Here is a 26,790-nt window from a genome sequence, read left to right as displayed (position 1 = left end):
TGGTCGCCTGCGGCAATGAAGACTTGTCGCAGCCAACTAATCTCCCTGTCTGCCACTGCCCTAAATCAGACACCAGATCAGACTGAATGCAGGGACTAAGGTATGTTAGTCTGGGGGTTTTTAGAGTAATTTTAAATTCATAAAAAAGGTTTTTTTCTTCTTTAAAGAAAGGGGATCCGCCAAAGCCTGATCACATTTGTGGATGTGTATCATGGCTCAAACAAAGGCAGTGCCTGAGGAAAATGAGTTGTTGATGCCCAAAAAGCTGGAAAAGGTTACAAGACTATCGCTAAAGAGTTTGGACTCCACCAATCAACAGTCAGACAGATTGTATACGAATATAGGAAATTCAAGTCCGGTTACCCTTCCCAGAAGTGGTTGACCATCAAAGATAACTCCAACTACAAGGCATCTAATAGTCCGAAGGTTACAAAGGAACCCAGGGTAACTTCTAAGCAACTGACGGCCTGTCTGACATTGGCGAATGTTGATGTTCAGGAAAACACTGAACAGCAATGGTGTGTATGGCAGGGTAGCAAGGAGAAAGTCACTGCTGTCCCCCAAAACTATTACTGACTGTCTACAGTTTGCTAAAGATCAGGTAGACAACCCAGAAGGATAATGGAAGAATGTTTTGTGAACGGATGAAGCCAAAATAAAACTTTTTGAATCCAGCCCGGGAATGAAGGATGTTTCTGAGAGAGGAAGTACATGCATACACAAAAGAAGGTAAGAAATGCTGTGTTTCTTTTTATAGAGGACTCAGTGCAGCTTTTCTGTGAGTGTTTATGGCTTTATTTACATACACCTTTCCGATAAAGCTTACTTGGTTTTTACTTTACCTTCTCCTTTAAATGATGAGCATTACATTTGTAGAAAGACAAACACTGCATTCCAGCATGAGAACCTTATCCCATCTGTGAAACATGGTGCTGGGAGTGTTCTGGTTTGGGCCTGTTTTGCTGCATCTCGGCTTTAAGGCTTGCCATCTTTAATGGACCAATGAATTCTGAACTACACCAGTTTTATACCACATTATTTTCGTTTTTGTTGGTTTTCTTCCCTCCACCTAAAAGATTTCAGTTTGTTTTTCAATTGAGTGGTACAGTTTATAGGTCACATTAAAGGTGGGAAAAGTTCTGAAATGATTTATCTTTGTCTCATTTTTGTACAGCACAGGAACCTGACATTTTACCAGACTTTTTATATCCACTGTAGATTATCAGTGCACAGATACTCCCTGAATAATGCAGTTTCTATTTGTGCACTTGCAATCCAATTATCTACCTTACAAGAACAAAACCTGCATGAGGGAGACTGCCCATGGCCTATGGATCTGATGGGGCCCAATGCTGGCCAAATAACCATTTTTGTTATCTGCACCGCACTTGGCAGGAGAAAGAGAAGAGCTGTACTATAAAGAATTGATTATGTAAAGGAAAACTACAATTACAAACTCCTGCTGCTTTTTCACTGCTTGTTTCCTCTTTGCGGCCAAGGTTAATAATGCCATATACAATTATCATCCTGTTGGTACTGTGTGTGTAGCTGTATTTAGCAGTATCTGTCCTTGCAGCTCATTGTCCTCTTACATTGGGACAGAAAGGGTGGCTCTCTTTCAGAGACAAATACTGGCCTTCCCATACTCACTATGGACAGACTGAAAGGCTTGCAAAAACCGTTAGCTAGGAGACCCTTCTCAGTACCCACTGACAGAAGACTGAGAGAAAGCTTCCATGAGGGCTTGCATTTCTCATGTAGTGTAATTATGACTATTGGTGACTATTGACTATTGGTCCAGATCAGTTAACTCAGATCAGGGTCGGCCCTGCACCCCCTAAGGTGCCCCCACTACGCCACCCTAACCCCCGCAGGGGCCCTGCCACCAGGCCGATGTCCTCCCCTGAGCGCACATAAGTGAAACTTACTTTCAAAATGTCAAGCCTGCCGGGTTTTTTCCCGGTGCCCTAGTCCAACCCCGGCTCAGATTTGTTTCTAGTCTGCCTGTTCTTTTGCTTTAAAGTAGTTCTGTCACATCTTCCTTGGCTGTGGGGTCCACTAATAAAATCTCTGCCTTAAGAGGCCCACTGTTACCTAAAAGCTGTTGATGGTGCTGTTGATGGTACTGTTAGAAACAGGAAACATTTATTTTTCCAGTTCCATTTCAGACACAAACCTAATTGTAAATAATAATAAACCCACTGCGCTTATTTTCCATATTTAACTCACTACTTCATCCTTCACCTAATGAATCAATTGCATCTGAACATATACCCCAGGACTTTGCTGACTTCTTTAAAAGCAAAGTCGATTCTATCCGAACACAATTTTCCCAACCTTCAGATACCAGTAATCTCAACCTTTCCAAATCTCCTCTTTCCATATTCAGCTCCTTTGATCTTGTAACAGAGTCTGAAGTTTCTCTCCAGAGTCTCCGTTCGTCTCCGCCTACTACCTGCTCACTGGATCCTATGCCCTCATCCCTACTAAAACAGCGTGCCCCTGCCCTTACTCCAGCTCTTACCCACATATTCAATTCCTCTCTGGCTTCTGGTACTTTTCCCTCTATATTCAAACAAGCATGTGTCAAACCCATTATTAAAAAGGCTACGCTGGACCCGTCCTGCCTTTCTAACTACCGTCCCGTCTCTTTCCTGCCCCTAGCCTCTAAACTCCTGGAACGTCTTGTCTTTTCTCATGTCACTAACTTCCTCTGCACCCATAATCTGCTGGACCCTATGCAGTCTGGTTTTCAGCCTGCGCACTCCACTGAGATGGCCTTATGTAGAGTGGCAAATGATCTCCAGACTGCCAAGGCCAAAGGACGCTACTCAGTCCTCATTCTCCTGGACATTTCCTCTGCTTTTGATATTGTCGACCATTCTATCCTTATGCAAATTCTTGATACTCTGGGTATCCAGGATCAGGCTGCATCCTGGTTCTTTTCTTATCTCTCTAACCGCTCCTTCTCTGTTGCTCTTGCTAACAAATCCTCTACCCTAGCTCAGTTTAGTGTGGGGGTGCCTCAGGGCTGTGCTTGGTCCTCTGCTGTTCTCCCTGTACACTCTCTCTTTAGGAGACCTTATTTCTTCTTTTGGTCTTATATATCACTTAAATGCAGATGACATCCAGATATATTTAGACACCCCTGCACTAACCTGTGATGTTCAAAGCCAGATTGCTAACTGACTTCTGGCTATCTCCTCCTGGATGAACCAACGCCACCTCAAACTTAAACTAGCTAAAACAGAGCTCATGGTCTTCCCGCCCAAACTTAGCCCTTCTACTCCTTTCACCATCATTATTGATGGCATGACCATTAACCCCGTTAAAGGGGACCTGTCACCCTAAGAAATAATTACTAATTGTTTTCTATTGTGTTTGTCAAGCAAAATAAACTTCAATTACACTATATAAATTATTTTAAACTTATTTCCTTCAGCACTGGAATTCACAATTGCAGAAAACAGGCAGGCTCCATTTGTGGACACTGTTATTAAGGCAAGCTGTGCATCCTGCCAAAATCTTGTTTCTGTGCCAGTATGGGGGGGCCTAATACCCATCTCAATGCACTGGTAACACAATTAGATGGTGAGGAAGAAGGGGCAATGTGAGGAGTGCAGTGACAGCTAAAAAGTTATGAATTGAAAGTGAAAGTAACTGTCTGCCCCACCCCTGTGCCTAAAGCATAGAGGTGGGTCGGGCAATATATGATTGACAGCTGGGACTTTAAATGCTTATATAATGGGTTACATGTTTAATTTGAAAAGGGCTTTTATTATACATCTTTTTATGTCTGGGTGACAGGTCCACTTTAATTCAGCACGCTGCCTTGGGGTCATCTTTGACCAGTCCCTCTCCTTCTCTAACCATATTAGTAACACTGCCAAAACCTGCTGCTTTTTACTCTGAAATATTGCCAAGATACGCTCCTTTCTTTCACAAGGAACAGCTAAAACACTAATCCATGCCCTTATCCTTTCCCACTCAGATTACTGCAATCTCCTACTAACTGGCCTCCCAGACTCCCACCTCTATCCCCTGCAATCAATCTTAAACTCTGCTGCCAGGATCCTCCTGCTCTCTCCTAAGAGGGAACCTGCTCAGCCTCACTTAAAGGAACAGTAACACTAAAAAATGAATGAGCTTTAAAGTAATAAAAATATAATGCACTGTTGCCCTGCACTGGTAAATTCGGATTGGAAAACGAACATTTTGCGACTTTTTTGTAGCCATTACGACTTGCGTGAATTGTCGCGACTTTTTCATAGCATTATGACTTTTGTGAATTGTCACGACTTTTTCATAGCCATTACGACTTTCGCGAATTGTCGCGAAAAAAACGCATTCGGACGCTTTCCGGACGTTCGTGGATTAGTAAATGTGCCCCCTAGCGTACTCTTACCTTCCAATTTGTGCTTGTATGTATTGTTGTAAGCTCTACGGGGCAGGGACCTCTTTCCTACTGTGTCTCACACCACATAGCACTTACTCCCTGTGTATTTATACTTATTTACTGTATTTATTATAACCCTTGTCGGCCCTGTGTGTAATAGTTAACAGTGTAAGATTGTACAGTGCTGCGTACCCTTTTGGCGCTTTATAAATAGTTATACATACATTTATATATGAACTATGAATATATAATTGGGATTTGACGTGGAAGCGGGTGGCACGGCGGACAACCAACACAAAAAATCCTTTTGGTTTTATTTGGTCTCTAACAAAAGTATGAGGTGTGAGCAGAGAAAAACAAATTATAAGCGGACCTACTGCCACTTACTAGCAGCTTCCGATTATGGAACGTTCAGTTACACAGCCGCTACTCATCATTCCACCAAGGCGGCTACGTAACGCGTCATTACGCTTACGTGCAGTCATGACGCCACACTCGCGTGATCAGACTTGTGGCGTCGGGATTTTCTGTCAGACAGGCAACAAGGAGCTTTCAATTAACAGGATTGCGGGACGTGTAAGTAGCAGTCCGGGCAGGTGGTCTGTTACCAGAATCGGTAGTGTCCCGCGAAAAGCAAGACTGTTAGGCAGTATGTTTAGCACTAGTATCAGTAGACGAGGGGCTGCTGCAATTAGACAGTTTTGTAATGATGATCAAAATCATGGAAGTAGCTTTGGGTCATTTACACTTTACTTTAGCAAATAGCTTTTGGGCCAAAGTTGATACCAGAAGTTGCTTTACTGTGACTTACTCAAGCAGCAATCACTGGCTAAAGTCAGTTTGTGGTGCTTTCTATTGCACTTTGTTTGGAGGGGTTGCGTTCAGTGTATTTTGATTAATAGCCTGCGTGCCATAGCCAAAAAATGTAGCAGAGTCATCTCTGTTGGGTTGTCAGTGCTTGAATAGTCTCTTTTTTTTTTTTAAATACTGCCTGCAATTATTCAAGAATAACGGGGTAACAGTGCGTTTAACTACAGATCATCTTATTTTGTGCACAAAACAATCTTTCTCTGCATATTTGGATTTATAATGTTAGAACCAAAATATTGTTTTGTTTAGTAGAATCCTTCTCAATAGATACTTATTCAATTGCACCTCTAGTGATTGCATATTGGTGGTGCTGTTGCTTACAGTCTCCTCTTCTCTTAGCTAGCAGTTAGTTAGCCATGGATGGATGGTACCTTGTTATAAGTAGCAAGCAAAGCTGAAAACACTTGGGGGCACATTTACTAAGCAATTTAAAAAAAAACGCCAATTTATATTCTAGATGTATTCTAGATATTTTTGAGATTTCTGAATGGGTTTTTGCTAGTACTCAATTGTTCCAATATTATTTCTCAAAATAGAACTCCTCTAACCCTAATTTGTGATTTAGTAAAGTTTAGTTATGTTTTTTGGCATAAAATTTTTTTTATCTGTCTAGTACCATTAAATCCTATGGAGGCTTAGAACAGTAGAAGAATAGAATAGCCAGTCACAGTCTTTGACATATTTTCAAGGAGAAGTTAATTCCATCATTGTTTTCTATTTCACACATTTTCAAGGGAAATGAATCCCATAATTGTTTTCTATTTCACACACTTTCAAGGGGAAGTTAATCCCATCACTGGTTTCTATTTCACACACTTTCAAGGGAAACTTAAACACATTGTTTTCCAAGAATGAGCGCCAATGCTCCTAAAATGGATGTTGGAGCAATTCCTGTTCGGGAAATGTAAAGAGGATTTTAGGTTGGGTTTTAGTTTTTTATTTGATTTTTTAACGATACTTTTGGCTCGAAAAATTACCAATTTTCAAATGTTAAATTTTCGCACAACCGATAACAGCATTATCATGACATTTTATAAATACAACAGTGATTCAAATTCATACCATGTTTATATGACTTTGAAGGCCAGAAAATTAAACAAATTTTAGCAAATCAGCCCCTTGCACATTGTGTCATTTAAAAAAAAAAAAAAAAATACATTTACTGGCTAAAAATGTAGTAGTTTTTTTTCTTTTTAGCACAGTGAAATTTAGAGTTAATGTGTACGCACATAGGTTTAGATGGGTACAGTAAATTGAAATAAAAAAGCTGAAATGCATACTTTCGTGTATATCACACAAAATTATAGCTCTCGCTTTCCATTTGTATCTGCTTAAGTGATAAATCATCAATAAATACTATTACAGCTTAATGAATGACTGTTGTCTTTGCTTGATTATTGGACAGACTATGCTGAGTGTGTACAGTAGAGGCTGAACAAATGTATGAATCTGAGTGTCTCAAAGAACAGAAGTTCTGAGCATTTACCACGAATATAAAATTCGTGAAAATACTTGAATACTTTCAAATACTTGAAATATTTCAGCAGTTATATCTATGACTGGCTGCTCAAATATTCTTGCTGATTAAAAATAAAATAGATTTTTGTGCTTGCTTTCCAGGTTACTGGTAGAACAACATCTACACTAGAGATTTTAAACTATAATTATCTTCCAAGGAGGTGTGCTACAGGAATAAATCACTGACTGATGATAAAACAGAAAGAAAGAAAGGTAGGGTATTGGAAATTTGTTGTTTTGCTTTCTGCTTAGAGTGGTATTACCATTATGGTTATGACACACGTAATGTTTTTCAATGTATTTTCATATTTGCTCCATGTTTGATCCATGTGAGGTAGATAATTAGAGATAAACAGAAAGCCATTGCTCAAGATTATTTGAGCCCTGGTAATCTAATTATCTACCTCCAAAAAACAAACATCCTGTAGATTAAATTTCTCTGTTTCAATCAAGAAATAACAAAAACATTGCTCTTTGTAATTAAAAAATAGCTAAAATATTTTCAGCCCAAGTCTGGAGTCTACTGCCCCTTTAAAAAGGGAATGATTTGTTCTTTGTACTGACTAGCAACTAAAATTTGCTGTCTTTCTCTCATCACGGGGATTGTCAAAGCTATTTATACAGGAAATGTTTGTTTTTCTGTGCTGCTGGAAAACTTAGACAACCTTTCTTGCATGCTGTGTTGGGGCTAACTGTATAATCTTGCTGAATTAAAGTAAAACTGGTTTTATATGTGTGTAATATGATTATGTTCCCAGGTAGTGTGGTATGGCATTGAAGAACTGACTGATGGACAAACAGAAAGAAAGGTATGACATTGTGACATTGCATTACTAATAGGCTAAATTATAAAAACTATATCTTTTAAATGTCTTTTTCATAAAAGGAATTAATGAAAGGATTTTGTTAGTGTGCGTGTCTGCACATGCTGCCTATTTAGTGTTTTTTTATGCTATACTTAAAGGTACAGTTCAGTGTAAAAATAACTGGGTAAAATGAATAGACTGAGCAAAATCAAAAATATTTCTAATATAGTTAGACAAAAATGTAATGTGTTCCTTTAATATAACCTTTTGAGTACTGTGAGATTTTGAAGGTGACGTGTCCAGAAAACATTTGCTTTTCCATGCTGCTGGAAATTTCTCAAGCAGATTTTTTTTTACCTGCTTTGTTTAGGCTAATTGTTGGCTACTTTGAAGAATCAGAAGTGTTTTATAGGCTAGATGGCAAGACATCTGTGCAGAATGTCCTGTATGACACAGAGAGCGCTTTGTCCGATTAATGTTTATGCAGTGTTTTGTTCCTAATAGGCATATTTTTGGATTCTTAGAAAATAAAAAAAAAATCTTATTTTCCCTAATTTCTGTAGTCCTGATGATAAAGAAGGAGCCAAAGAAAGAGGAACTGTACATGTATGGCAGGCTGGTACAAACCCAGTCAACCCAGAGCGACTTCAAGGTTTGGGAGGAAAAATTGTGCTTCAAGCAAGCCTTGGGAAAAATCATGGACTACTGCTAACTAGAGGTATGTAGATTAGGATCTATTCAAAACACAGCACAAACATGGACAGCATTTCTTTGGCTCACACAGCTGTGAGTCTAGAAACAACAACAATATGTAAATGTTTATCACAGGTGTTATAATAGGAAAAGCAAACGTCTAATAACTATTGAATACAGTCCAAATGCAACCTTTTTCTTATAAACAATTCTTTACTGAACAAAAGAAAAAGGAAAAACTGGGGCATGATAAACTAGAGCTAAATGTTTTTACTCAATACTATAGTAACATAATGCATTTGTCTCTGTTAAATAGTGTAACATATTAGCAATTTTAGTTTGTAAAGATAGTTTAATGGGACAGCATACTTATCTAGTGTAAAGTATAAATTCCACATATAATGTTCAAAATACATTTTGTAACTTTGGAGCATTTGCATTTTATGGGTAGATAAGAGGGCCCTTGTCACACAATGTGTTCCCAGTGATGGGAACCTCCATATTCTGGGCTGATAGTTTTTACCTTTCCTTCTCTTTAACTAAGTAAGCTTTATAAGAAAGGTCTATGTAAATATAGCCATAAGCACTCACAGAAAAGCTGTGTTGAATCCTCTATCAAAAGAAACACAGGATTTCTTTTCTTCTTTTGTGTACATGTTCTGCGGTATCAGACATCCTTCTCACAGAATAATCCTTCAGAACGCAGCATGAGTCTGCTCAGTTTGCTCCTCTCTCCCCTTCCAACTGTCCTGTAATCTGAGCTACCCAGCAGCTAGAGCTGCAGCATGGTAGTTAAGTTATTGTAAAGCTTTCAGCAGAATAAATATAGCGTTCTAGCTTGCACTATTGTGGCTAATCTATTGCCAATAAAATGCCAAAATGCCTTTCCGCCTATACAGTATTCTTCCGGTATACTTTTATTCTATTGTTACTCTACATAAAGGCTGCAATGGAAATGTTATAACTCGTTTTATGCTGAATTACCTGTGCCCATGTTTGCTAAATATTTATAGAATAATAATATAAAAGTAAGCCCAAATTGAGTGCATATTCCTTTATTCTTGGTTTCATACTCTACACCCTTAGACTGTAATTTATTTATTGTCTGATTAATTTGTTTAAAGAACACATCATGACATAATTGTTTAATCTACAAAATCATTTATCTTATAATAGTCATGCATTCAACAGAGACAGGTACTTTTGAGGATGCATTTTTTCTGTCTCCTCTGTAGATGCTCTGTTTACAGATAATGTAATAATTCATACACAAACCTTTTCCAAACATAATTTTCAAATGTGTTTAAAGAAATAAATTATTTTGTAACTGTGTAGTGTATATTCTGTTTTTCAGACGGGGAAGTTTTTAGCTTTGGAAAGCAGCCATGGAGGGAGGAAGAGACAACCTACGAAACTCTTGTTTTAGAGAAAACTCTATGTGGAGAGCAAGTTATCTGTGTAGGTGCAGGAAGCTACCACAATGGAGCCGTAACAGAGAGTGGAATGGTTTACATGTGGGGGGAAAACACTGCAGGACAGTGTGCAATTGCAAACTACCCTTCCATACCAAAGCCTACAGCTATTACCATAACTGACCAGGAAACCACCCCTCCAAGGTGGGTAAGGACTATACAGCTGTCATGTGGAGAAGAACATACCCTTGCACTATCTGTCAGCAGAGAAATATGGGCATGGGGCTCTGGCTGTCAGCTTGGATTGATAACCACCACTTTTCCAGTAATTAAGCCACAAAAGGTAGAGCATCTGTCAGGACGGATTGTTCTTCAGGTTGTCTGTGGGGCATTTCACAGCCTGGCCCTTGTTCAGTGTCCCATTGCTCAGGACTTAAAGCCTGTTCCAGAGAGATGCAACCACTGCAGTCAACTGCTCATTACAATGACTGATAAGGAAGACCATGTTATCATTTCTGATGCTCATTGCTGCCCACTTGGTGTTATGCTGGCAGAATCCCACCCTGGCAGCAGAAGCAATCAATCTTCTTTTGGACTTAGTGTTAAAAGTGTGAAAAAGGAACATATATCACACTCTGCCATGACCCATGAAGAAAAGGAGACCTCCCAACAATATCTAGAATCAGATACAGAGCTCGGCACAGATGCTGCTAGTTTTTGTGAAACTGAAACATCTCAGATTTTTGGCAAATCTAATGGAACAATCCCAGCTCCGTCTCAAAGTGAGCAATATCTAAAGGATGGAATGGCAGAAGTTACACAGGTAAGGAGTTCACTAGCAAAAACTCACTGATGATTTATTTTGCTTAATGATAATGGAAGCCAGTTTTGACCACTCCCCCTTTTTAAATCACACCCAATTCAAACCACACCCATGTTATCACAAGATCTTTTAAGACTATACCAACATTAATGGTGGAACCACAGCAAGAGCTAGTGATGTGCGGGCTGGCCCGGTACCCGCTGGACCCGCGCATCGGGCGGGGTCGACCGACCTCGGCACATCACTTTCAAGTTGCGGGCGGGTGCGGGTTGAGCACTTCCGCCCGACCTACCTCTTCCGGCTTCTCTATTTATTGGCCCCATTTGTGACATTATTGCAGGGCGGGTCAGGAGCAAGTCTATAAATGGAGTGAGGAGCCCGGTTTGGGTTGGGAGAGGGTGGGTTAGGGTAGGGTGTTGATCGAGCTTTTCTCGACCAGCATATCGCTAGCAAGAACCCAAGTGGGCCTGGATATCATCCTTCAGTCATATGTGAAAGAAGTTTATTAGGTCATATTAAAACTCTTAAATCTATATACCTCCCCTATGGACTGCACAGCAAGCCCCAGCACATAATTACACACCTTAGGGACCATATAATGACTATTTCCAAATGCTAACAAACTTCCAGAACAATCCACTGCCAGGTTCACTTTTCACAGGCAACACAGGGCAGGCAGAGTATGGTACCCACAGGCAGCATAGAGTGGGCAGAGTATTGCACACACAGGCAGCATTGGGCAGGCAGAATGTTGCACACACAGGCAGCATAGTTCAGGCAGTACATACAGTGACACTGCTTCTACAGTCTGAGGTGTAAACAGTGTGGCTGCTTACTGTCTGAAGCTGTGAACAATGCAGGGATTAAAGGTGTAAACAATACATAGGCCTTTCTAAACCTTTATTTAATTTATTGATGTATGGATGTATAACTTTATTTATAAAGCGCTACAAGGATACACAGTGCTGTACAATCTTATAAATCTTATAAATCATGTTTGTTTAGACATTTTACTGACCTTCTGTGCAATATTTTGTTTAAGAAATCTTCATAATGTTCTAGATGTTGCATATAGTTGAAGCTTAAACAGCATGACCAGGATCTGATTACAGGTATAGGACCAGTTATCTGGAAACCTGTTATCCAGAAACCTCCAATTACGAGAAGCCCTTTTCCCATGGACTTCATTATAGTCAAATAATTCAAAATTTTAAAGAAGAAGGAAAGGCTAATAAAGAGTTAATCTCAAGCTGCAGGCATACCTTCAGATCTCTCAATAGTGCTCTTAAGTCTCCCCATATTTCACCTGTTCAGATGATCAGAAGTTCCCATAATGCCTCGTTCCTGCACTGAGACCCAGACCAGTGTACATGCTCAGTTAGTAAGACTATGGGGCAGATTTACTAATCCACGAACGGACCGAAAGCAGCCAAACTAATTTTTTCTTAATGATCTGTATTTTCGCGATTTTTTTCGTCGCCGTTGCGACTTTTTCGTATATTTTCCGCGACTTTTCCATCGCCGTTGCGAAAAAAATCGGATTGGTTTTTCCGGCATTTTATATCGCGCAATACGAAAAAATCGCGACAAATACGAAAAATCGCAAGGGCGACGAAAAAGTCGCGAAATTTTTGTTTCCAATATGTTTTTTTCCCTTTCGGGATTCCGATTCGTGGATTAGTAAATCTGCCCCTATGAGTCAGCTTCCTGCTGATTCTCTCAGATCCACATTCCTAAGGGGAGGGGAGTGAGTTCTTGAGGGAGGGGGAGTAGGAGAGAGGAGAGAACTGTGTGTCTCTGACACAGGAAAACAGACACAACAAATCTTTTGACACAACAAAAGCTTTTCTTTGAGTGCTTATGGCTGTATTTACACAGACCTTTCTGATAAAGCTTACTTAGTTTTTACCTTTCTACTTTAAAAATGATTTCCTTTTTCTCTGGATTAATAAAACATTACATTGTACTTGATCCCAACTAAGATATAATTAATCCTTTTTTAAATTAAAACAATCCTATTGGGTCTATTTAATATTAAATGATTTTTTTAGTAGACCTTTTATCTGGAAAACCCCGGGTCCCAAGCATTCTGGATAATAGGTCTAATACCTGTATTTGTGCCACGAGGCAAATCAGTGCCTGTGTCTTTATCTGAAAGTTATTTGCATATATTTCTCTGTTATTTGAGGCGGTTATTATTCAGTTTAGCTGATAGCTAGTTTAATAAATTATCTCTGTTTTTGTGTAGCTGCAAGAGCAAAATCCTTTAGAAAACGTGAGTGAGACTGCTGGGAGCTCCACTGCTATCGCAACATCAGGCCTTAACAGTCTGATGGTATCTTGTGCCTCTGCTGTAAGTGTGAGGGTAGCCGCTACCTGTGAAGCCGGGGCTCTTTCACTCAAGAAAGTCATGAATTTTTACTCTGGATCTCTATGTGACCCAGGAGTTCAGCAAGGTGTCAGTTCCTCTGCACAGGATGGACTGAAGGATAGTCGGGAAGAACAGGTTAAACTGGAGTCAATGCAAGGCAAGAAGAGTTCCAGCCTTGTAGACATCAGAGAAGAAGAAGCAGATGCTGGAAACAGAAGACTTTCTCTTCCAGGCCTGCTTTCTCAAGGTATTAAATGATTTCAATACTACCCAGCCTCATAATAAGAGAAATGTACTTGTCTGCAGTATACCATCATGTTTTTCCTGTTATTTAATAGCACAAGACAGAATGTATGATTATTATCCACGTGTTTTATTTTCTTTAGCTTCTGTGAAATTTACTTTACCTTTGCTGTCATTTCTACATATATATATATATATTTTTTTTTCAAGAAATCCCCGCATTCTCAGCTGCAAGAGAGCTACAGGAGTAATATTTTGGGGTATTTGATGATCTGTTTACATACCCAGAGTGGCTAGGAAAAAAGAAAGGTGTAGGATATATATCCCAATCTCCTGCGTTTACAAAGATAATTGTTCCATATCTTAAAGCTCATTTAAGGCAAACTTCAGACACCCTTCAACTTGATTCACAGCACATAAACTTCAAGATTTGGGAGTGCCCAAATAGTTTATAACTGTTTTATTTATATCTCAATAAAACTTAAATTGCAGTCTTACCTTATTCATATAGGCACTCAGTAAAAAGATCTAACATGGGAAACACTGATGTTATTAACAAGCCTTGATATAAAATCTTTGTATACATCCCATCCATTAAACATGAAATGTTAGGCACCCCCAGTGATTGTAATAGCTTACTTTTTAGCTGCGAGGGAGCGATCCTCTCCCTTCTTCTGTCTTTGTGCCGATTATTCCCACGCAGTAGACTGAAAAACTGAACTTTAACAAGAAAGTGCCAGGATTCAGAAGAAAGAAGACAGACTGAAGATGATTGCTTCCTGGCATCACTCCCTCTTCATTCTTCCGAATCCCGGGGCTGGCGTATGTGCAGTAGGGTAGAAATCTTGTTAAAGTTCAGCTTTTCAGTATACTGGGCATGCAGCAGGAAGAGGATCACTCCCTTGCAGCTACCCCTGGACTGGTGCGGTTTTCTCCTAACAGGAGCACCAACCCGGGGTAAAAAGTACGCTATTAAAATCACTGGGGGTGACTAACATTTGGCACCCCCCGGTGATTTTTACCTATCCTTCTCCTTTTAAATAAATCCCTTATAAATATGTACTTACCTTCACAGGTCCCTTTACTTAACTTAATGCAGGGGACTCGGATATATATATCCTACACTTTGCCTTTTTCCTAGCTACCCTGGGTGTGTAACTGATTGTCAAATACTGCATCATATTACTCCTGTTGCTCTCTTGTTGTGGAGAGCACTGGGATTTTTTTGTATCTATAATAAATATTGGCTAGAGTACTGTGGGAGATCCTTGTATCCCAGAAAAGAGAAAGAAGGCATCTTTCTCCTTATACCTTTTCTCGGGCAGGCCAGGCGCAGCCTTTTTTTATCACCTCCCATAGTCTTCCTATTGATTATAATGCCTCAGTGACCAAAGTGGATTTAGCAGATATCAGCAGATCCAAGGCTATCTGAAACTTGCACTGGAATTTTTCAGATTTGATATTAGCAGTAACAACTCCCTTAATTTGCACATAACATATAGATACTAAATCCAGACAGGATTGTAGAAAGGCCTTTTTTCTGCATAGGGAGATACTGTAAACCACAGATGATCACACTATTTTGTGAAGTATCTGCAACTGTCAGACAAATCAACATGCAACTGATTATGATCCAGAAATTAGTTGATATGTACTGGCCCTGGAGAGTTTATAATGTTTCTTAAATAATGTAGAAATGCATTTTCTACCTCCTCCCCAATCCTATCAGTACAAGGGTGGCAAGAAAAATACCTATAGCTAAAAGTTAGCAGAGGCCCTACACATATATCCTTTTGTGTATCAGAATGGGGCCTTGGCCTACATGTCAACAACTTTCACTAAAAGAATGTATTAAATGATTTCACTCTATGCTAAGTTATACAGAAACCAAGTACAGGTATGGGACCTGTTATCCAGAATGCTCGGGACCTAAGGTTTTCCGAATAAGGGGTCTTTCTGTAATTTGGATCTTCTACCTTAAGTCTACTAAAAAAAATATTTAAACAGTAGTTAAACCCAATAGGATAGTTATGGCTCAGATAAGGATTAATTATATCTTAGTTGGGATCAAGTACAAGGTACACTTTTATTACAGAGAAAAAGGAAACCATTTAAAAAATTTCAATTATTTGATTACGATGGAGTCTATGGGAGATGGACTTTCCGTAATTTGGAACTTTCTGGATAATGGGTTTCCGGATAAGGGCTCCGATACCTATACTTTGTAAAGTCTTTAAGTTAACAATATAAATGGTTTAATATAAGGGCATGCTAAACAAGTTTATACAAACATTTTATAAACATTAATCTTCTAATTATGCACATTGACAATAAATATAAAAAATATTTGAATGTTGATATCTTTTTGTAAAACCTTGTAATGTTGTAAGCTTGGCATGGGCATACATCAGACTTCATTTGAACAGTGATATGTGTATATACTTAAAGGAAAACTATACCTCCAGAATGAATACGTTATCAACAGTTTGTTGACCTATTGAATCTCGCCGTACTGAAATATATACATATCGGTAAATATTGCCCTTTTACATCCTTTCCCTTGGTCCACCATTTAGTGATGGGCTGTGTTCTCCCTCAGAGATCACATGACCAGAAATATTGCAGCTTTAACTGTAACTGGGAGAAGTGTGAAAGCAAAAGGCAGAACTCTGTCCATTAATTGGCTGATGTGGGCTAGCATGTATGTGTGCCTTTATGTGCACTGTGAATCCTATGTTCCCTTAATTCTTAAAATGGCAATTTTCTATTTAGGAGTACCCAGTAGCACATACTACAAAAAAAAGTATATTTTTATGAAAAATGGTTTATTTAGAAGAAACAGGGTTTTATGTATAAGCTTGTTTATGCAATATATTTTTATGGAGACCTACATTCTTTGGGGGGTATAGTTTTCCTTTAATCATGCCAATGTACTGTAAGTGTAACTATGTGAAGACCGTCAATGTAAACCACCTTTATTCTATTTTATTTACTAGTGTCTCCTAGACTTCTACGGAAGGTAGGACGAGCAAGAATGAGGACTGTGGCTCTGACACCCACAAACAGTGGTGAGGCTGATGTGCTGCTGCCCTCTTTAAAAACTGAGGTGTGGAGCTGGGGTAGAGGAAAGGAAGGGCAACTGGGACATGGAGATGTCTTGCCTAGGTAAGTAAGCTTATAATAAGGTAAACCTAAGGGGAAAAAAAGTAGCTAACTAATGTTACCCTTTGTGAAAGCATATTTGAAAAGGAAAAGATTTGTATATTTTAATTATGCACGTTTTATGTGTTATTGTGTTTTTGTTTGATTTTCCTGATATTTAACATTTGAAGCCCCCTTTCCCTTTTGTCTATGGGCATATGCTATGGCTGTTTAACACATAAGTAAGATTCTTACAGGCAGGGTGCTACATGGCTTCTCCTACATTTCTGGTTGCTCTCTGGTCAGTGCTGTGAGGTTTAATTGTCTGTGGTGTAGAGGAAAAAAACATTTTTTTCTTCTGGCTTGCTTTCAATATACTGTATATACTCTAGTATAAGCCTGGTTTTTCAGCACCCAAAATGTGCTGAAAAAGTCACCCTCAGCTTATACTCGAGTTGGATGCTATGGGTCCCTCCAGACTAGCACCCTCTGTCCTTTGTGTGCAAATTAGGCCACCCGCAACCAGACCCTCCAGTGCCCTGTCCTGCTTCCAAATTCTTCTTCATCTGCCATCCTCACCTGTCCCATTCTGCAATAGACATTTCACTTTATATTCTTTATAAACTATATCTAGTTTTGAAGGATTTTAACTCTTTGTATTTTAGCTTGGTTGCTGATTGAGGTAAGGGGGTAGTACTCTTAAGGTATCATTGTTGAGACCATATTGTTTTTGTTGATCCTCTTCTCCACTTTCAGGACTAGTTTACTGTTTTTCTTTGAAATATTTACAAACACACACACACATATATATATATATATATATATATATAATATATATATATATATATATATATATATATATATATATATATATATATATATATATACCTCACTGATGCCTTATTTAATGTTATTTTATTGGTATTTATTTTGATAATTGAAACTTATCAGTAGCTGCTGCATTTCCCACCCTAGGCTTATACTCGAGTCATTAAGTTTTTCCAGTTTACTTATGTAAAATTAGGTACCTCGGCTTATATTCGGATCGGCTTATACTCGAGTATATATGGTAATCTTTCAAGATCTATATGTATATATATATATGTGTGTGTATATAGTGCTGGGCGGTATGACCAAAAATTTATATCGCGGTATTTTTCAAAATTTTATCGGTATCACGGTATTTGACGGTATTTTTTTTTCCCCATGCATGATTAGGTGACCACCCCAAACACCCCCCCCCAACCCCAAACACCCCCCCATCCCCTTCACATAAATATAAATGACTTGCCAGGCAGCCGCAGGCACCCCCGACAGCTCACATTGGTATGCGTCCTAGCGACGGCGCTTTTGTAGAGCCTCTTGGTAATTTTTCTTACTATTTCCGGGTTGCGCGCGTGACGTCAGCGCACACAACCCGGAAATAGTAAGAAAAATTGCCAGGAGGCGCGCACACCGGTATGCTGGTAAGTTAAAAATTTATATCATTTTTTTTAAAAAAAACGGTGTTCGGTTTATACCGGTATACCGCCCAGCACTATATATATATATATATGTGTATATATATATATATATATATATATATGTACTGTATATATATATATATATATGTACTGTATATATATATACTGTATATATATGTACTGTATATATATATATATATATACTGTATATACTCGAGTACAAGCCTAGTTTTTCAGCACCCAAAATGTGCTGAAAAAGTCACCCTCGGCTTATACTCGAGTCGGGTGCCATGGGTCTCTCTAGACTAGCACCCTCTCTCCTTTGTGTGCAAATTAGGCCACCTGCAACCAGACCCTTCAGTGCCCTGGCCTAGGCTCCCACTAGCAATACTTATTTCCCCTTACATCTCCTCCGGGACCGGGTCTGCTGCCAGTTTGCCAATGTGCAATGAGCGTGGGGTAGTACTCATATTGTTTTTGTTGACCCTCTTCTCCGCTTACAGAGCTAGTTTACTGTTTTTCTTTGAAATAAATATTTAAAAACATATACCCCACTGATGCCTCAATTAATGTAATTTTATAGGTATTTATTTTGATTATTAAAACTTAGCAGTAGCTGCTGCATTTCCCACCCTAGGCTTATACTCGAGTCCAGTTTTCTTAGGTAAAATTAGGTACCTCGGCTTATATTCGTAACGGCTTATACTCGAGTATATACGGGTATATATATTTATAGCTTTTACTACAATTGGTAGGTTGCAGCCTCTCTGCGTGCGAAGTATGGATGGCAAAGAAGTGATTCAGTTGGCAGCCGGCAGTCACCATTCATTGGCTCTTACTGCCAGATCTCAGGTAATTTTATTACTTTACTGTTAACAGTAGTGCTACATGAAGTATAATATGATAAGAACATGCTGTTTTGTTAACATTTAGCAAATAATCTCTAGTTTGTATGGATTAGTGAAATTGGTAGATCAAGGATGTTTGCTGTGAAGCTTCTTATAGAGAACCAAAAGTGCTGAGTTTGAGAGCAGGTCCAGACCATATACATAAAATATGCTAGGGATTGAAGACATCCAGAGCATTCATCTAGGTGTATTGGGGAGATTTTGTGATGCCTAGATGTTGTACCTGGTGTAGAAATTTCAATTAAACTTGTTAATCCCTGGCTGTAATCCGGTTGTCGAATAGGGTATCATGGGTATCACTGTGTTCCATACACAGACAATCTCCCTCTAGCAGGAGTTGCCTTGTTTTATATGCACAGCCTTTATACGGTACATTCTAAAGTTCCTCGTAGGAACCTTTGGTTTGGTCTTCTAGGTGTGTAGCTGAGTTATCAGCAGACAGGAAGACCCACCACCATGCTGTGGTTCATTTTGCTGCTAGGTAATAAAGGAACATGTTTGGGGCAGCCTAGCCACCCCGGTCTATGGGCAGTTGTAAATTTTAGGGGTGGAGAAATTCCAGTCAGACAGTAGTGTACCTAAGGGCCGATCCTAAAGATGATTTAATGGGTATTTTCTTAGGTGACTGACTGACTCAGAATAAACATTTTATATAAACTGATGCATCCCATTAGTGTAATATGGGAAGCCATATAAACGCCTTTGATTTTTGTTTGAGGAGTCAGATGTTAAGTACACAGAGGTTTCACTGTTAAGTACACAGATTTGTTATTGCCTGTGTGTATCGTTACCCTTAAATATTTAAATTGTGCATGACCCCTTATTTTGCTTTATGATTACTGAAGTAGGTGGTTTGACCTCATGCAATATATAAATTTACTTTGGAAGTCCTGTACCAATAGATCTCTGCATTATGTATACCCACGCTGAATATTTAGAGAAACGAAAATCTGTTATAATGAAAGTTGTTTTATTTGTAGGTTTATTCTTGGGGCAGCAATTCCTGCGGCCAACTTGGTCATCTGCAGTCCCCAACCACAATGCCACGTCTTGTTAAGGTTAGTGAAATGCATGCTGTTAATGCAACATTGTCTTTGAACCCAAATCTGTTTAAGCTCATTTAAAAAAAAAAATTGACATACACTTATGATAAAGAACTTCTAATTTTTTACAACTTAAGTCTTATCTTGATATCATTGCTTCTGTTAATTCAAATAGGGTAAAAACTTTACACAGAGAGAGTTCTTCATCGCCATGGCCAAAAGGCTGTTGTGCCCCTACTCCTAGCTCTGCATGGTTCAGCCTTTTGGAGGAAAGTGCTCTGGTCAGATGAAACAAGAGATATAACTCTTTGGCCATAATGATCATCACTGTGTATGGAGAAGGAAGGTAGAGGTTTTGGAGTGGGCATTACAAAGCCCAGACTTAAATCTTAAACTGTGGATTGGACTGAAAAGCACGCCAAAGGTCACAATTTTGACTAATTTACACCAGTTCTGCCAGGAGTAATGGGAAAACATTGCAGCAGCCTAATGTGAGAAACTTTTAGAAGGCTGCTCTCAGTGTTTGATTTCAAGTTAGGGAATTAAAAGGCAAAGGCACTAGTTACTAGTAAAATGTATGTAAACATATAGTGGAATATTTATCAACGTTCGAGTTTGATTTTTTTTTTTTTTTTTTTTTGCACCAAAAGAACTCAAATTTAAGCTATGTTTCAAAAACACGAATGTCTGGTATTAATTAAATGCAGAAAACACAAATGTAAAAATTTTCCATCTAAAAGGTTGCAAGTCAGTGGGAGTTGTCCTAGACAAAGTAAAGCCATATTTTCAAACACAAATTTTTCGAACTTGTATTGAAAAGTTTGAGGTATTCAAGTTTTTTTATTATTCAAACGAGTTTTCCTTCTTAATAAAGCGTGCATTTGATATGCAAGTTTATTCCATTTAGAAAAACATACTCAAACACAAACTTGAAAATTTATTGTACAGAAAATCATATATGGTAGATAAAGCTTTAATAAATTGTTCTCTAAGCTATTTCTGTAAAATAACCTCAAAGAAAAATAATGTAAATACACTGTTTTGACTTTACAAATTATGAGAGAAGCTGTAATAAATTGAGTTTAACCATCTTTAGGGTCTTTTAATACTTAAGTTTATGCATCCTGTTGTGACAAAATTAAACCTATTTTAAAATGCATGATTTTAAAAAGATCAATGTGCATTGTTGTACATTTTCAATGAAATGTAACTAAATTAGAGACATATGTTATCATAACAAACATTTTTAGTATTAGCAGTGGGGAATAGTGATGTTTTCTCTTGTCCCATCAGGTGTATGAAAGTGATGGTGTGTGGTCTGTAGCTGCAGGACGGGATCACTCCCTTTTTTTAGTACACAAAAAAGAAGAATTTCAACCTGCTGTGTATTACTGTGGACTTCAAACAGTAAACAACTGGAGTGGACCTGACCCAAGCCAATTCCCAATAGAGCTCAATGAATGTGGCAAGGTGATAAGCTGTGCCCAGTATAATTTCAAATTCGATCGCCCTGCTGTTTGCTTTCTGTTAACTTATCATTATAAGATGAAATGATTAGCACTGACCATTAGAAATTAGGATGTTAGAAATAAGTTGTACTACTTTATTATACAATCCTACTAGTTAATTCCTGTAACAAACATTTTCAGAATCATAAAATGCATGTTATTTAAATGTGGCACTATTTTCTGTTGAGTGTAATTCCTATCCATTTTTTAAGTCTTTTGCTATATTATGAATTTTTAGACTGTGAGTGTAAAACATGCAGTATGTGTAGGTTGTATGATAGTCGCCCCTGAATCTCAGGTCTCCGCAGTTTAAATATAATATGCCATTTACTGGCTTACTCTGTCTTAATTTTTCCAAAAATTAAAAAAAAAAAAAATATATATATATTTATATATTTTTATAATATTTTCTATTTATTATTATACAGCCATGTGTTAGTATAAGTATTAGCAACAGAGATTTTGCACATCTGCACCCCTGTGCCTTGCTCCTTGAGTCTCATCTATCAAGAGATGAATGATACTGTCAAATAGTAGGTACAGGTATGGGACCTGTTATCCAGAATGCTCAGGACCTGGGGTTTTCCAGATAAGGGATCTTTCTCTAATTTGGATCCCCATACCTTAAGTCTGCTAAAAATCATTTAAATATTGAATAAACCCAGTAGGATTGTTTTGCCTCCAATAAGGATTAATTATATCTTAGTTTGTATCAAGTACAAGGTACTGTTTTATTATTACAGAGAAAAAGGAAATCATTTTTAAAACTTAGAATTGTTTGCTTATAATGGAGTCTATGGGAAATGGCCTTTCCATAAATCGGAACTTTCTGGATAACGGGTTTCCGGATTAGGGATCCCATACCTGTAGTAATATTTTTCCTTTAGGGTCTCCAATTTTTATGAAACCTGTTTTTAGTAGCTTTACCTATACTAAATAACTGTTATTGATTTTCAAGCTTGGCTACATTTGTAGTATCTCTGCTGGAGCTGATTGCTGCTTAGCCCTGGTAGACCAAAATATGATGGGTTATATTGGAAGTCTTCATGAACTTGCAGATACTGAAAGACGCTTTTACAACCATCTTAGTGATATGAAGTCTCTGATACTTAGACCTCTCCTAGGGCTTGGTAAGTTGCTTTCTCTCCCCCCCCCCATTTTTGATATCCTGTGGCTCCAGTGACCAGGAAACACTGGTCATTTATAAACCGTAGAATTTTATCAGTATGAGTTGCATAGGAAGTTTCCAATTTTACAAGAAGCAGAAGCTCATTTGTAATTTTCTTGTACGTATATTTAAATCTATGAAAATGAATGTAGCTTGCTGCTTTGAAGCAAGATATTGAAGGTCTGTCACACAATTTGATGCCTGAAATTATTATTATTATTTTTAAAAACTCTTCAAACTTCATTCAAATTCTGTCAATTGCTTTTCAAATGGTAGTTTTTAGTTCAAAATATACACAGGTAGTTTAGACCAAGCAAAAACTTTTTAGGAGTTTTATAAGATTCCAGCCATTCTTCTATTTTAACAAGATGCACGATCCTACCACCTTAATATTTTAGTGTATATTGGTATGGTATTTTTGCTGTGTAACCCGGGATAGCTTTGTTTAAATCTTTAAAAAAAATATAAATCAGGGTTCAGGGGACCCCCGCACAAAACACCCCAAAAGACCAGCTCCCCTCCCTACGGAGGAGGATAGCGAGGGAGAGTCACAAGGGCCTTCTCATACATGGGAAGAACAATCCCTTAGCGAAGGAGAAATCTCCTCAGATCAGGCAGAGGGCGGGGACGACCTTAACAAACCGTCCTCAGAGGCTCTTGACAACCTCATTTCCGCCGTGTTTCGCTGCCTTGATCTTAAAGAACAGGAATCCCCTTCAGATTCATCACACTCTCTTTAAAAGGCAAAAGAAATATTCCTTAGCCTTTCCATCTCACCAACAATTAGACAGTATCATACAAACAGAATGGGAACATCCAGAGAAGAAATTCCAAACCAACCGACGCTTTCAGCGCCTATATCCCTTTGCTCAGGAAGCCCTAGACAAGTGGGCATCACCACCTTCGGTTGATGCACCAGTATCACGACTGTCCAAAAACACAGCGCTACCGGTCCCCGACGCCTCGTCGTTCAAAGACTCAATGGATAAGAAAATGGAGGGCTTTCTTAGGTCCATCTTTAATGCGTCTGGGGAGTCCCTCCGACCGGTCTTAGCATCGGCATGGGTTAGCAGAGCCGTCCAATCATGGTCTGCATCTCTCATGGAAGGGATCAGCTCCGGGATGCATAGACAGGACCTCCTACACTTAGCCTCACAGATTAAAGAGGCCAATGACTATATATGCGAGGCGTCACTCGATGCGACTCAGGTGATTAGCCGTACGTCGGCTCTCTCTGTGGCGGCCCGCCGCACCCTCTGGCTCAAACTTTGGTCCGCCGACCTCTCGTCAAAGAAGTCACTTACTACACTTCCATTCAAGGGAAAACTTCTATTTGGCCCTGAACTTGATAAAATTATAAGTCAGGCCACGGGTGGGAAGAGCACACTCCTTCCCCAACCACGGTCTCGCACTTCCTTTCGCAGAGGCCGCTTTTTTCGTTCCTCCAAAACTTCCAGGGCTTCTACCTCCAGCAGGGACTTCTCCCCGCAAAACACGGGCCCTAAATACCGCCCTCAGAACCGCTTCAAATCTAACTGGCAATCCCGGCGCCCTCAGACCAAGTCATCGGACAAACCTACCTCCACATGACTACCTACCTCAGTTATCCACCCTCTCCCCAGTGGGCGGCCGACTGCTCAGATTCAGGGAGGCTTGGTTCCAGCTCACTCCAGACCCGTGGATACGAGAAATAGTCTCCTCGGGTTACCACCTAGAGTTCGAAACCATCCCTCCTCCGCGATTCTTTATGTCCAGAGTCCCTCAAGAGACTTCCAAACAACACGCCTTTCTAGCTCTGGTACAACACATGCTCGCCGACCGGGTCATCTCCCCGGTTCCAGCCAAGGAAAAGTTTCGGGGATTCTATTCCAATCTTTTCATTGTCCCCAAAAAAGACGGGTCTTATCGCCCAGTTCTAGACTTAAAGCAACTAAACACCTTCATCAGATTCACTCGCTTCAAGATGGAGTCGTTATGGTCAGTAATAGCGGCCATGAATCCACAGGAATACATGACAGCCGTAGACATCAAGGATGCATACTTGCACATCCCCATATTCCAACCGCATCATAAATTCTTGCGGTTTGCCTTCAAAAACCAACACTACCAGTTCCAGGCCCTTCCCTTTGGCCTGACCACAGCTCCACGCATATTCACAAAGGTGATGGCAGCAGTCACGGCAGACCTGCGGAAACAGGCACTATTCGTAACACCTTACCTAGACGACATCCTCATCAAGGCGCCCTCACACGCAGAGGCACAATCCAGCTTGAACACTGTCCTAAGGACTCTTTCAAACCTAGGCTGGACCGTAAACTTTTCCAAATCCACTCTTACTCCCACCCAAAGAATCACCTTCTTGGGAATGACATTCGACACAAGGATCCAACGAGTATTCCTTCCGCCAGAAAAGATAACCAAAATCCAATCACTAGTCAGGAAACTACTAACCTTGCCCCAACCCTCGGTCCGATTTGCCATGAGGGCTCTGGGGTCAATGGTCGCCTCCATAGAGGCAGTCCCATTCTCTCAGTTCCACCTCAAAGAGCTTCAGTGGAATATCCTGGATCAATGGACACGCAAGTCCCTAGCGCAGCCAATTGCCCTGCGCCCCAGAACCAAATTGTCCCTTCGCTGGTGGCTCAACCACACACATCTTTCGGTCAGCAAGTCCCTGCGGGACCCCCACTGGACAATCTTGACTACGGACGCCAGCCTCCTCGGCTGGGGGGCGGTCCTCCAAACACAGACAGCCCAGGGACTTTGGTCCCCCTCGGAGACAAAGCTTCCAATAAACATTTTAGAGATCAGAGCAGTCCGCCTGGCACTCCTCCACTGGCAGAATCAGCTCCAAGGGCGAGCCATCAGGGTACAATCAGACAACGCTACCACGGTAGCGTACCTAAATCACCAGGGAGGCACCAAAAGCCGCGCGGCACTAAAGGAGGTAGGCCTAATACTGTCCTGGGCAGAAACCCACAACGTTACCCTGTCAGCAATCTACATCCCGGGACTAGAGAACTGGCAAGCCGACTATCTCAGTCGTCAAACACTCGACCCGGGAGAGTGGTCGCTGAAGCACCAAGTCTTTCAGAGCATCACACGGAGGTGGGGTCAACCTCACATGGACCTCATGGCGTCCAGGCACAACCGCAAGGTGGAATCCTTCATAGCACGCTGCAGGGACCCACTAGCCATGGCAGCGGATGCCATGACAACTCCGTGGGACTTCCCTCTTTCATACGTGTTTCCACCTCTCCCACTACTACCCAGGGTCATCAAAAAGATCAAACGGGAACACTGCACGGTGATCCTCATAGCCCCACACTGGCCCAGAAGGGCCTGGTTCTCCGACCTAGTCAGTCTGAGCAAAGAGAGACCCTGGACTCTACCGCTGTCCCCGGACTTGCTTTCCCAGGGCCCCAATCCGGGAGTGCTGCATTTGAAGGCGTGGCTACTGAATCATTAGTCCTTCGCCGGAAAGGTTTTTCCCCAAGGGTCATACACACCATGATCGCAGCAAGGAAAACAACCTCCGCAAGAAACTATCATCGGGTATGGAAGCGGTACCAGGAGTGGTGCGACCAGGCACATCTCCCCTGGGAACAGTTTTCCCCGGTATACTTACTCGAATTCCTGCAATCAGGTCTGACTAAGGGCCTTTCACTCGCCTCCCTTAAGTCACAAGTATCTGCACTGTCGGTGCTTTTCCAAACTAAGATAGCGGAGCTTCACGACGTACGCACATTTCTTCAGGGAGTAGCGCACATAGTTCCTCCCTACAGAGCGCCGGCACCCCCCTGGGACCTCAACCTGGTTCTTCGTTCCATGCAGGAGGCACCGTTCGAACCTCTAGCTACCATTCCGCTGCTATGGCTGACGTGGAAGACCATATTCCTCGTCGCTATCGCATCAGCCAGACGGGTCTCTGAGCTCAGCGCTCTGTCATGTCAACGACCCTTCCTGACCTTCCACAACGATAGGGCGGTCCTCCGCACGGTACCATCCTTCCTTCCCAAGGTGGTAACCGAATTTCATCTGAACCAAGAGATCACCCTCCCTACGTTCTGCCCACATCCACGAAACCCTAAGGAGAAAGCACTTCACTCCTTAGACCCAGTTAGAGCCCTAAAATTCTATCTTGAACGCACAAAGCACATCCGTACCACACAGTCCCTGTTCATCCTACCAACAGGCCCACGCAAAGGCTCCCCTGCACCCAAGGTCACAATCTCCAGGTGGATAAAAGAGGCCATTCGCAGAGCATACATAGCCAAGGGAAAGCCTTCCCCCCTCCAAGTGAGGGCTCACTCTACCAGGGCGGTCAGCACCTCCTGGGCATTCAGGAACCGTGCCTCCGCGGAACAGCTGTGCAAAGCCGCTACCTGGTCCTCTATCCACTCCTTCACCAAATTTTACAATTTCGA

The 26,790-nt window shown here is 40.4% G+C and overlaps 2 protein-coding genes across 2 annotated transcripts in view; one reads left to right on the top strand and one right to left on the bottom strand.

The window, feature by feature from the left end:
* cdk15 (cyclin-dependent kinase 15) overlaps positions 1-4,811 on the bottom strand; it is a 102,180-nt gene extending 97,369 nt beyond the window's left edge. The window contains 1 exon segment of the mRNA NM_001079451.1: positions 4,784-4,811. The gene's annotated coding sequence lies outside the window, so the exon portion shown is untranslated.
* Positions 4,812-4,867: 56 nt separating this feature from the next.
* The window catches only part of als2 (ALS2, alsin Rho guanine nucleotide exchange factor), a 45,308-nt gene continuing 23,385 nt past the window's right edge, over positions 4,868-26,790 (top strand). Inside the window, exons 1-11 of the mRNA XM_004917755.4 lie at positions 4,868-4,972; positions 6,887-6,997; positions 7,543-7,593; positions 8,154-8,308; positions 9,638-10,518; positions 12,767-13,136; positions 16,129-16,297; positions 18,492-18,588; positions 19,625-19,702; positions 20,981-21,157; positions 22,154-22,325. Of these exons, the coding sequence (XP_004917812.2) occupies positions 7,574-7,593; positions 8,154-8,308; positions 9,638-10,518; positions 12,767-13,136; positions 16,129-16,297; positions 18,492-18,588; positions 19,625-19,702; positions 20,981-21,157; positions 22,154-22,325 (2,119 nt within the window). The 5' untranslated portion in view covers positions 4,868-4,972; positions 6,887-6,997; positions 7,543-7,573. The remainder of the gene's footprint in view (positions 4,973-6,886; positions 6,998-7,542; positions 7,594-8,153; positions 8,309-9,637; positions 10,519-12,766; positions 13,137-16,128; positions 16,298-18,491; positions 18,589-19,624; positions 19,703-20,980; positions 21,158-22,153; positions 22,326-26,790) is intronic.

Source organism: Xenopus tropicalis, chromosome 9 (assembly GCF_000004195.4).
Source record: "Xenopus tropicalis strain Nigerian chromosome 9, UCB_Xtro_10.0, whole genome shotgun sequence".
Classification (NCBI taxonomy): domain Eukaryota; kingdom Metazoa; phylum Chordata; class Amphibia; order Anura; family Pipidae; genus Xenopus; species Xenopus tropicalis.
The sequence above is the reverse complement of the archived record's forward strand: the minus strand, read 5'-3'. Positions and strand labels throughout refer to the sequence as shown.